This window comes from Abrus precatorius, unplaced genomic scaffold (genome assembly GCF_003935025.1).
Source record: "Abrus precatorius isolate BTA unplaced genomic scaffold, Abrus_2018 Scaffold7, whole genome shotgun sequence".
Classification (NCBI taxonomy): domain Eukaryota; kingdom Viridiplantae; phylum Streptophyta; class Magnoliopsida; order Fabales; family Fabaceae; genus Abrus; species Abrus precatorius.
Genome location: NW_020874417.1, coordinates 25,624,487 through 25,636,845, shown reverse-complemented (window position 1 = coordinate 25,636,845; position 12,359 = coordinate 25,624,487). Strand labels below are relative to the sequence as shown.

Below are 12,359 nucleotides of genomic sequence, written 5' to 3'. Positions count from 1 at the left end.
AAATTGTATTAGCCTAATTAAACGATATAAAATAGTAAATAAATTTTCTATTAAAAATATAAATCAATATAATTTTTTAGTTTACTTTATTATTAAATATATTTTTATATATTAATCTTATATAACTTCATATAAGTATTATAATAATACAAAAATTCAATACATATTTGTAGAATAAAGTTCAAGCATATAAGTATATATATGCGAGTATGGAGCGGGGTGGATATTAAGATGCCTATACAACATTTATCCTCATTAAGAGAAAAGAACAATGGAAGATTTAATTATAAATGATATTGTTTTTTATATCATTTATTTATATTTTTTATTTTTATAAAAATATAAAATTTTAAATTTTTTTTCTCTTTAAAAATTAATATTATTAAAATTAATACTTTTTATAATTTTTTAAAAAAATTCTGATTTTAAAAATTAATATATTTTGAAAAAAAAAACAAAAGAAAATTTTAATCGCGAAAGGTGAGAGAAAAAAAAACTACTTATTAATGAAAATTCAAAAACTAACATTAAAAAAGTTTTAAGAAATTTACATTAAAAAAATTCTATAATTATCTCTCCTAATTAAATAACTTTTAAATTGGGTTAAACTTTACTGAGCCCTCCTAAATATAAAATTTTAACTTAAGAAAAAAAAATTTACTTGTGTTGTTAATATTTAATTGAAAATAAAATAATTAAAATAAAATAATTAAAAATTTTATTTTGAAGTACCACGTGTTTTTATTTTATTTAATTGTATTAAAAAATTTCTTTTTCTTTTAATAAAGATTGTATAAAAGAAAATAATTTTTTTTTTTATTTTCTATCAAATTTAACCCAAATCCAACTTGAGTCGAGCATTTAAATGTGGTGGGTGAGTTTATTACAGAAATTTTTTTTACATAAATAAAAATTTAAACCTAAAACTTTACTTAAGCGATATCAAACAAGGTATATGTAAAAAACTTTTTTCTTAATTAAAAGCTATTATATGTTGATAAAATAAACATATACTTTTTTTATTTATTATTTTATTTATATAATTTACATGTAAGTGCTAAATTATGTATATAAACTTAAGATAAAATGTACACCAACATTTCACTTAAAACAGTCAAATCAATCCTATACATATAATTATTCTTTTATAAAATACGCATGCAAGCTACACAAACACAAAAAAAGTGATAACCCGAAGAATAACAAAGAAATTATTATCTTATATGATTAACTAATTTAGCTTAAAATAAATATACAATTCTTCATATGAAATAAATGATTTAAATTAAATATTCTTACTATATAAATAATATTAGAACCACATTCTTACTTTAAAAAGTTTCAAAATAGTGGCACCATTTAAATATTTCAAAAAATTGGAAGTTGTTTACATAATTAAGATTAAAACTACATAACTACTTAAAACTACCACAACTTATATATTTTAAAAATGTCATTCATATAAAATATTTGAACAGTAAAATCCATCACTTATCAAATAATCTAACTTGTTCAAAATAATTCATCTTTTATAGTCTCACATCTCTCTAGTCCTTTAACACATAATGGACAAAATTTCCTTTGTCCCTTATTACAAAATACGCTCTAATTTATCTGGTGCATTAACTTATTTTATTTATAAAATAACTCTTAATTCAATATACAAAATCAACATCTTAAACTTACTCACACAATAATAATGATGAGCAATCATGATCATCTCTCATCTACATTAATTAATTAGGTAAAAAAATATATTAAAGAAAATTTAAAATAATACATAAATTATTGATTAATTTATTCTCACTAATTAAATTAATCAGTTGTTTAAATCTCTAAATCATTTTGTTCTTATCAAGTTATTCGATGGTAATATAAACACATTTAAAATATATTTGTTAAAATACTCCTAAACAAAAACAACGGTATAGTATAATAAAAACCCGTAGCACTTGTATATTCCAACTGCCCTGATTTTGCAAAAAGACAAAAGGTAAAATTCAAAATGCAAGCTTTTTCTATTATAAATAAAAGTAGGCCACATTTTTTACTTGCTATAATACGAGGTATTGCATCAACAGTGAATACGCCACAACCTTTTTCTTCCTTTACTAAATACAAGGTGATCCATCAACAATGAGTAACTAATAACCCATCAACATTTTTGAGTACCTACGCCTCAACTTTGTGGGTAACTACGACTTTCTCTTGATTTTCGTATCTACATTCCCGTCTAATTCCTATGTCTATCTGTCACAAGGACATTCGAGATCATTTTCAGTGACCTTAAAATGCTGCGGGCGTTGACCAGAGCAATGCAAATTCCACATTTTAAAATATGATCTCTCGAGATTCCTCACCTGCAACAATTGACGTAACTTAGAATAATAGACATGCAACGCAAAGACTACTTGATTGTATATAATATCATTTGGAACTCACCCAGCGCGTTGTGTCAAATAGAGGGCACGTCAAGCGCACAGCTTTGAGCTTGTCGGTAAGAGCTTGAAGCTTCGGACGATTCAGAGCCAATGATACTGCTCTATCTTCATACTCTTTCATGCTACACAGATTCACAACAGTTAAAAATTAGTAAAGCAGAAAGTTTAACAAAAATAATTGTCAGAGGGGCATAAGCATATCGGTACTGCCAACTAGTCATCTAAAGGTCTTTGAGGGAAGTCAGGCAGCACTAAACAAAACAAATTGAAAAGTGCTAACCTGCTAACAATCATCTCCTCCCCCAATCCAGTGGCAAGACAGAGTGACCCAGCAACCCTGGTAGCCATTTTCTCAAGAGGCAGAGTAACCATCGGCAAACCTGCCCATAGTATATCTGTTCCTGTTGTATGGGCATTGCACAAGGGCCTAAAAGAAAACATCATATATATAAGACAACATAAAAACATGTAAGCAGACAACTGTAAGTATACAGGAAGGGGGTCAACTGGACGTGAACATAAAAATGATGCTACACAAAAAGTAGACGTGGAAAATTTACGTGTCAAGGAATAAGTCTGCTAAAGAACTTCGTCTGATGTGTTCATTCTTCATTGCGACATCAGTGAAAATAATTTGATCTGGCTGTACCCCTTGCGCAGCAGCATCTGAAAGAAGTCCATAAATTAGAAACAGCAAATACAAATATGATAATAAAAACCAAAAAGAACAGGTGTATTGACATGACAATGCCAAATAGAGAACTAATGAAAATGAATCCGATGCTACTGATCATCGAAAATGTTTTAAAATAGTATAATCAAACAAACGGCAACACATACATGCTCTCAGTCTCATTTCGCCTGCTGCAGGAAATCTCAGGAGCCAGAGTGCACTGTTGGGTACACGTTTAAGAATATTGCACCTACAATAATAAAAGCATAGTCAAAATGGAATATAATTGAGGAATCTTATACTTTATCTTAAAAAAACAATAAAGAACATCCTGACATTACCATGTATTAAATATTTCAGGATCCATCTTGTAAAGTTGATTGAAGCATGCAAATATAAATTTATCCTCAGGTAGACCATAATCTGATCGTTTGTGCTGGCAGTTTGGATCTAACACATCCTGATTTTTCTGAACAAAAAAATTATGCAGGACAAAGACATTAAATGTCAAGCATATAAATACACCACACACACTGACATAATTGAATTAAATCCAAGGTTTTCCATTAAAAGTTCATAAGCTAACCTGTTTATAATCATTTACAAAGTAGCAATGGGGGAGATGGACGATCTTTTCAGAATAAATGTGTGCATAACGCAGTGGTGAAACAAACTGAGAGAGAGGTCATAAGCAATCAGCAAAAATGAAAGATAATTTTAATAAAAATGCATGATCTCTAATTTGTCTAGCCTGGAAACATCTAGCATCTCACCTCATCGGTGACCAAGTAATCTATGTAAGTAGCCCCAGTTGTTCCAGGGAATCCCATATATGAAACTTGAATTGGTGCAGGTTGCATGGCAAATATCTCATTTCTGGCACCCTGCAAATAACAAGGGAGAATTACAACATGAAATAAAAAAATTACTCGACACTTGATTTTAAAAAAAAAATACCATTAGAAACCCAAGCAAACAATTTACCAGGTCATGATCCAATTAGGTTTCATACAACACCCAAGGAAAAAGTCATTCACATATATAGTAAACAAGTAAAATAAAACCAACTTTGACACGTAACCAAACCTGCATTGACTATGAAGTTTGACTATTTATAAGAACGTAGAAGAATTACTCCCTACCTTTGTATAACCATTAAGGTTGATAAGTACATGTATCTTATCCTCATTGATCATTTTTGCAACCGCATCTGATGACATGGCAGATACATCCACAAAGTGCTCTGCTTCAGACTGAATACGTTGTCTCCACTCAGTACAATCATTAGGACTCAAGGCATAGCAGAACACCTATATATATAGATTGTAAACAACACAGTGAGAACAGAAGAAAAAATATTTGGAAAACAAATAGGTTGAATAAAACCAAGTAAAATACCTCAACATTCTTCCTGTTGTGCATGCCAAAAACAGATCCCATGAGATGTGACAAGGGGTGATTGCCAAAGTCACTACTCACATACCTGCAACCCAAAAGTATCCCAAACTTACAATAACAATAGAAAAATTGGTATAAATAGAACAGTAAGCAAAGGGAAGAATTAAGAGATTATGCTCCATAATTATTAACATACCCAATTCTGAGTCTCTCATATCCTCCCTCCCGCTTAATTGGAATAGGAGCAGGATGGCTGAATGGAGGAAGAGCAAAACGAGTTGCAATTACAGAGCAGTGTGCAGCATATTTACGGCTGCAAAGAGTGAAAGGAAAAGGCATTATAAACTGAAAGAAAGCAAAGCAAATATATTATAGACCATTTCATATTATTTTAGATTATGTCTCCGGTGAACAGCAGTAGTCATACCTAATTTCCAGAGCAAGCAATGGGTCAAGTGGATATGCTATTGCATGGAAAGGCTGGACACTAGGAAGAACTGACATCTGAAAAACAGAGAAGATAAGGGTATTCAAATAAACATGCTTGTAACATATATTTATTAAATAGAAGAAAAGAAAAATGGAGAATTGCTTGCTCCTGACATTAATCTGCCTCCTGATTATCCCTTCAACTTCCTTGAACATTTTATCGCGATCCTCCCAACAGCAGACACACTGCAATATGATAGAAGATTATATTGATTGATGCCAAATAAAATTACAAACTACACAACTGAAAATTTTAATACTACCAATATTTGGTTCATAAAATTAGCAGAGCAAAACATTGTGAAAATCAGACAACAGAAAAAAAACATTTATATCAATTACACACATCAACAGGAAACAAAGTAAAAACATCTTGACTCCTTAGAAACATGTGGGAAAGGCCAGATGATATAAAAAGGCAATGCTAAAGTATAACAATGAACAAGAAAGAACCTTGAAGCATTTTAACATAGTGCATTGTTTAAAGGATCACTTTAATCAATTATACAGAAAAGTAAATCCGACACCTAGATGAAGAACATAATATAGTTCGATAAGGTTTAACAAAAAGCAGGAACACTTGTTATTCATTCCAACTGCATGACCTGACCAACACCATCTATCTGAGGCCAATCAACATGGCCAATTAGATGTTGAAATTGTGCATGGGGACAGAATAGAATTACCAATAATAAAAAGGCATAAGTGATAGGATCATGTCAATCGGTGCTCCACCAAACTCACTGAAAATGATAGAATTACACAAATGAATGAACAAAACCTGAAGTGTATGCAGGAGATTGCAAGTTGCTTCAGGGAAATCTGGACGAAGAATCAATGCCTGTCTATAGCTCTTTACAGCAGCCTCTACATGCCCACTGAAATAAGTAACACAAATTTGATGAGCTTAAAGCTATGACCAAGTATATAGCAATCATATTGTTTATTGCGTGACTGACAGACAGTGTTACAAGGGCAATGGAAGGGTATTAACTCTAGACAATACAAGGAAACCGAACACTGAAGATGTAGCTAACTAGAGTAAAGACTGTAAAGTAAAACTAAAAAATAGTTTCCTCAAGTCTCTCAAGTTAGGGGCACTTATGCAGTGGACTTCACCATCATAAAGCAAAACTGAAAATAGCATACCTATCTTTATAAGCTGAAGCCAAATTAGCATGGGCTTCAGCCATAGTGGGCCTGACAGTAATTGCACGTATGTAATCCTGGATAGCTTCACTAACTCTACCAATCTCCTTATATGTATTGCCTCTATTTACAAGCCCATCAGCTGCCAAGGGATCAATCCGGAGGACCTCATTGTAGCATGATATGGCATCTGCATAATTCCCCTGCAATAATATATGCCCAAGAAAGAACAAATTAGATTGGTAACAGATTTTTTAATCAAAATTCTTTTGTAAAAGCTTCCAATCCTTAAAATGCTTTATCAAGCCTAAATAGACCCAACAAGTGCATTAACAATTATATCATACATAATCACCACATGCTAGAGTTATTTCACATGGAGATTCAATTGGATTCTAGGTTTCAATACCTGCTGCTTATAGATTATGGCAAGGTTGTTATAAGGAGCAGACAATCCAGTGGTTACACTCAGGGTAGCTTTATAATATGAAGCAGCAGCAGCCACCATGTTCCTGCATCACAACAAATTTTTAACCAAGAAAGTCAAATACTAACATGTAGCACACAAATCACTACCACATGTTAATGTGAACATACAAGGACCACATACCATTCCATGTATATATTTCCAAGATTGGTCAATGCTTGCGGATGATTAGGCTGTAATGAAAGGCATTGCTTCACACCACAAAAAAAAAGGTTAAGAAGGGATTTTAATGGCATGAAAGCATAATGACTAGAAATATAAGTAATGTAAGGCAGACAAGATAAGAAAAAAACATACATTATAACACTGGATTGCTTCCTCCACTCTGCCAACATCTTTCAGAGCATTACCCTATAAGAAAATCAAAGAAAATATCATATATAATTTTATAATTGCATACAAAATTGCACAATCAGATCTTTTAAAATAAACTGGGACACAACAAGAAACCAACCAAGTTATTGTACGCTTCCAAAAATCTCGGGTCACATGCGACAGCATGTTTGTAGTGTAAAATTGCCATGTCCAGTTGACCTTGCTCATAATATATACTAGCCAAATTCCCTGTATACCATTTCAAATTATTAGCATAGACTGGATTTGCTACAACAGAAATTGTAAGGATGCATAAATTGACAGAATGAAAAGCAAATTTGGATTTGCCATAGTGCAATTTTACAATTTTCAAATTGTTATTTTTCATGCACAGCAAAAATAGTGTTGCTACAAACTCCTATCAGAACCATCTGTAATCTTATATCTTGACCGAAAGAGGCCATAAGATGTGCCACAATATATCCGTGGCCATTCATGATATAACATCATTAAATAGTGAATTTTCAGAAAATAGATAGCCCACCAATTACACAATAACAAATCACAGTTGTGCAAATATTATACAACTGATTATAACTTTTCTCCAAAAAATTGATTCCTCATAAGTCATAACATGATTGTTTGCAGCACCAAAGAAAATAAAAAATCCTTGGGACCAATGCTATCAATAGTTCAATACTCAGACCACCATGACAAAACTTTTAAAAGAAGGAAAACAAAGTTTTAAGTCTTTTAGATCTTTGATTAATTACTACTATCCAAAATCTATGCACTGCATTGATCTTTTACAAAGAAAATAAAATTAGCAGCACGAGGAAATAAAGTAAAACAACCCACCATAAGCCATGCCATAGTTTGGCCGTGTTTGAAGTGCATGCTGATAACATGCAATAGCTTCTTGAGGCATCCCTAAAGCCTGATAAAGCAGAAATGAAACTTTCAAATTTGCACCGATAACAATTAAAGTACCTGTTGCATCCAACCAACAACACTTAACACCATACCTTGTACACATTCCCAAGGTTCAGATATGCATCAGGGAAGGAAGGTTTTAGTTTCACTGCTTCCTGAAATATTTAAAAACAAAAAGCAAAATGAGAACATATAACTGGCAGAATTGTATGAGTAGCATCAGAGACAATTCGAATTACTAATACCAAAACTTCATGAACATGAAGCAAGAAGCATAAATTTAAGCGAGACAAGCACACACCACTAATGTATAATATGGCAAAACTTTCAGTATTACCTTTTACAGTAAACAACATTTAATCATGAGGGAAAGTTATCATGAGCGAATTAATTAGACTTTGACAATCTGATTCACTGCCAAGTTCTATCATGTCTTTGAAGAATTTTACTCAAGTATGTAGTGTAGAAAATAGATATACCTTGTAATACTGAAGGGCTCGGTTGAAATCACCAGACTCCATGAACAGACCAGCAAGATTTGACCATGCAATAGCAAAGGTAGGTTGAATGCGCAATGCCTCAAGGTAACAACTGTATGCCTGCACAAAATGTTAGATTCTGACTATTTGCAGTCTTGCAGATGGAAGTTACAACAAGACCAACCATCATCTGAGTCCTGGCTTGAAGACAACAACTTGATATCTGTATCGAACTGTGAATTTGAACACAGTTCCACGCACGAATTATTTAAATCAGTAACTAAGTATACAAAAGATGTAGGGTATAAAATACTAAGCATTGAAGGGGACCTCCAGGCTTCCAAGGCCTGCATATAGCCAATTTTATCTGGCTATACAGAAAATGGAAGATGAGTATGACCAGCAGAATACAGAGTGGTGTCGCTCATTATGGGAAATCCAGTAGATGAGAACCATCTCAGACCAAACAAAGGTAAAGAAACTGTATTGCCTCTGATGATAAGGTAGTACACCAAGATCTGGGTAAAGAGCATTGTGGCATAAAAGGTTTTAACTAATCTCCCACATAAAAAGGACTAATCCAACAGGATGGAGTATCACTCATACTAGGGAACCAAGTAGAGCATCGTCTCAAACTGGGAAGCACAATTCCTCTTAAGAGATACTTTACTGACTACAAGAAGGAGAATGTGGTACAACAAATCTAGATACAGATATGTTGCACTGCAACAGAAAGGTCATAAAGAAGAAACTAGCCTCCTAAGCAATAAGCTTTGACAGTCAGAACACCAAACTATAGGCTGTAGAAAACCTCAAAGCTCAAGAATACCACTTAAAACTAGAAAATGCATATCAAATGTAAGAACTTACTTCTTGCACCAAGCCCTGAGCTTTCATTAGATTACCCAAGTTGCTATGGGCATCAACCTGTAGCAGTACATAAACAACAAACTATATCATAAGATGGAAAGTAAAATAAAATATTACACCCTATGCCTTCTGACTAACTAGCTAGTAAGAAAAGCAATTCATCAAACAAAAAGAAAAGAATACCATTAGAGGGTTTATAGCAAGTGCTTGACGACAACACTGGGCTGCTTCAGTGAGTCTTCCTTTACGCATGTATGCACTAGCTAGATTTGACCATGCATCAGCAAAATTGGGACGAAGCTACAGCAGAAAAACAAAGAGGAGTAAAAGGTTAAACAAACCAATCAAGGATTGCACAAACACATGCAAAAAGGTACATAAGGAAAAAACTACTAACCATTGAAAGAGATACTTACAACAAATAAACAATAAAGCAACATTGATTCTCATAAAATAGAATTGGCACCAGCTAATTTCATGGCAAAGCTTATAGGATCGTCTTTAATAAAAAGAAAAAAATCATCATTCCATAGATGCAGAACATTAATGATCTATCATCGTTACTGACACTAAACAACAAAGAAATATTATAATAAAAAAACCAAAAATAATCAACAGAATCACATCCATAAATGAGGATTGAATTTATACAAGATATATCACCAGAAGATTTTCAGTTACTGGACACTAATAATGGGAACTTTCTTTTAGAAATATGGGAACTGAACTGCCATAAGTAACACGTCAGCTAATAAAACAATCACAAAAAAAAAAAAAAAAAAACCTACAAAGTTAATGGTCCAGAACATACCTCAATGGCAATCAAGTAGTAGCGAATTGCAAGGTCAATGTTTCCTTTTTCCTGCACAAAATAAAGCTCCGTTAATTTTGGAAAACTGTATGAATCCGCCAACTGCACACAAGAATAGTATAACAAGTTCCATCAAGTCATCCTAGCTAAGCAGCCATTACTTACCTTCCATGCATTTGCCATGTTGCCGTAACACTCAGCAAAGTGTGGCTCAATCCTAAGTGCTTCTTCATTTTTTGCAACACACATGTCAAAATCATGCAACTGCGCACATAAATAGTAACAAGTGTACAGAATGAATCAGAAAAAGAACAAGCAATCCGTACCAAGGATTATACAAAAATTGTCCAAGGATGACATACAAAACAGAGACATTAGAAGAATCAAACCTGATAATAAATTGCACCCAGGAGTAGTAAGTTGTCAGTACGGAGCGGATTTCTCTCATAGACAGTGTTGCTATGTTCTAGGGCCTGCTTATAATTGCCAGTCTTGTACATTTGATGTGCAAGAGACAAATGCAAATCTTCATCAACTGCATCATGGAGAAATTTGACCAAAGTACAAATAAATTAGAACAAATTGTTCATGAAATGCTCAGGATAATATAAATATGACACTTATAGCAACCATGTGACTCAGTAATAATCGTAAGACATGTGACTTTTCCTCGAGGGTTTACAGTTTACCATTCTAAGGAAAAAAAACCAACGAAATATGAAATAGACTACTCCTGCTCACCAAAAACAAACCTTAATAGCAAATAACAGAATGAAAAATCAGTATAGATTGTCCCTGTTTAAAATTCCCTACTAAACCCTAATTATGAGATCAATGAAGCCTGAGCTGAATCAAAACCAGTTTCCAATATTTTAGGCACACAAAAAGTATAAAACCTCCTGAAAAATCCTCCCACAGCTGAATCAACAGCACCAAAAAAAAACAACAAAATGACACACTGAACCAAAAACACAAGTAAGAAATAGGGCAATAAGAACCAAAAAAAATAATAAAGATTGACGCAGCATCAACAAATCACTGGATTTCCAGTGAATACAGAACAAAACCTTCATTAGAATCATGACCGCGTAACGGCAAAAGAGTGAGCGACGCGGGTTCCTGCTTGATGGAGAACGGCTCGACGCGATCCCCGGTAATCGGCGGCCGAGAAGTGTCGGCGGAGCCGGTAAGCTGCGGCTGGTGGTGGTAGTGGTGGCGGTGGTGATCGCCTTGCACGGAGATCATGATGCCAGTTGAGACGCGCGGCGAGAAAGAACGGAGCGGATTCAGAGGTCGTCGGAGAAGATGATCATGAAAACGAGTGAGATCCGAACAAGATCGCGCGAGAAGAAGTGGCGGAGGAAGAAGATTGCCCGAAAAATCCAAACCCTATGTGAGAAATTTCTAGAGTCTTTCTTCTTCTTTCTCTTCTCTTCGTGGCTTCGTTTCTGTTAAAATTGGTAAATTGGGAAAGGAAGGAGAAGTCTTTTTTTATATGTGATGAGGATCTTGTTTTGGAGAAATCTCGGCCGTTGATGTGAGGCAGAGAAAAAAGGCCACCGTTCGGTAAATGGAGATTTCATTATACACCGACACGTAAGTAGGTGTATTTTATTTTTATTTTTTTTCTCTTTCTTTTTCCTTTCGACAAGCCATGATAGATTTGATTATTCACCCTCCGGTTTCCGCATGCCTCCTTATTTTATTTTTTCTGGGAATTTCATTTAATATATTCTTAAAATTATTCCTTCAATTTTAATATAACAAAAAAAGTAAAGCAAATTGAATTCGTTTAAAATTTTAATTGAGGAGATTTAAAAAAAATTATTTAGCAAAAAATGCATTTATTGAGTTTAAAATATAGTGAAGTGGTTAATATTTACTTCATGGTAGTGAAAAATATTTAATAACATGCATTAAATATCTTTTTTTGATAGTATGCATTAAATATCTTTAATTAATGTTCTTGAAATACTTATTATTTAATCATTTCATATAAAATATATTTAGCATAAAAGAGATTCACATGATTTAACGAATTTCATATGAATTTATTTCAATAGTAAGTAACGTGATTCATGACCCTTGGTAGTGTTTCTGCTCGTATTCTTGTCGTGATCAAGGACCTACTGCAAAATATTGTTTGCTTGTAGGGTGCATGTTTTCTGGAAAGAGAAAGAACAATTAGGTGTGCTGAATGGTGTACTCACCCTTTCCACATTTCTCTTAATTTCTCACTTCTTCGACTTTATTCCCTTTATATATATTTCTGATTTCTGATAACGCTAATGCTGATACAGTGAATTTTGATTGT

The 12,359-nt window shown here is 33.2% G+C and overlaps 1 protein-coding gene across 5 annotated transcripts; it reads right to left on the bottom strand.

The window, feature by feature from the left end:
• Nucleotides 1–1,937: 1,937 nt before the first annotated feature.
• LOC113873187 (probable UDP-N-acetylglucosamine--peptide N-acetylglucosaminyltransferase SEC) lies at nucleotides 1,938–11,512 on the bottom strand. Of its 5 annotated transcripts, XM_027511211.1 has the most exons (29): nucleotides 11,113–11,507; nucleotides 10,435–10,580; nucleotides 10,211–10,309; nucleotides 10,046–10,096; nucleotides 9,418–9,534; nucleotides 9,235–9,291; nucleotides 8,549–8,597; nucleotides 8,365–8,484; nucleotides 7,978–8,040; nucleotides 7,811–7,889; nucleotides 7,092–7,201; nucleotides 6,935–6,988; nucleotides 6,761–6,828; nucleotides 6,560–6,662; nucleotides 6,151–6,353; nucleotides 5,783–5,879; nucleotides 5,116–5,187; nucleotides 4,940–5,016; nucleotides 4,709–4,825; nucleotides 4,513–4,597; nucleotides 4,257–4,424; nucleotides 3,888–3,998; nucleotides 3,701–3,787; nucleotides 3,456–3,583; nucleotides 3,282–3,364; nucleotides 3,002–3,107; nucleotides 2,722–2,868; nucleotides 2,443–2,563; nucleotides 1,997–2,360 (listed from the first exon to the last, which is right to left on the bottom strand). In XM_027511211.1, exons 7-29 carry the CDS (start codon nucleotides 8,552–8,554, stop codon nucleotides 2,247–2,249), a joined length of 2,319 nt encoding a protein of 772 aa, XP_027367012.1. In that variant the 5' UTR covers nucleotides 8,555–8,597; nucleotides 9,235–9,291; nucleotides 9,418–9,534; nucleotides 10,046–10,096; nucleotides 10,211–10,309; nucleotides 10,435–10,580; nucleotides 11,113–11,507; the 3' UTR covers nucleotides 1,997–2,246. The 5 variants fall into 5 exon arrangements, with proteins under 5 accessions (XP_027367011.1, XP_027367013.1, XP_027367012.1 ...); XM_027511210.1 differs by lacking the exon at nucleotides 8,549–8,597 and having other exon boundaries at nucleotides 1,938–2,360; nucleotides 11,113–11,510; XM_027511212.1 differs by having other exon boundaries at nucleotides 1,993–2,360; nucleotides 8,365–8,597; nucleotides 11,113–11,512.
• Nucleotides 11,513–12,359: the final 847 nt, after the last annotated feature.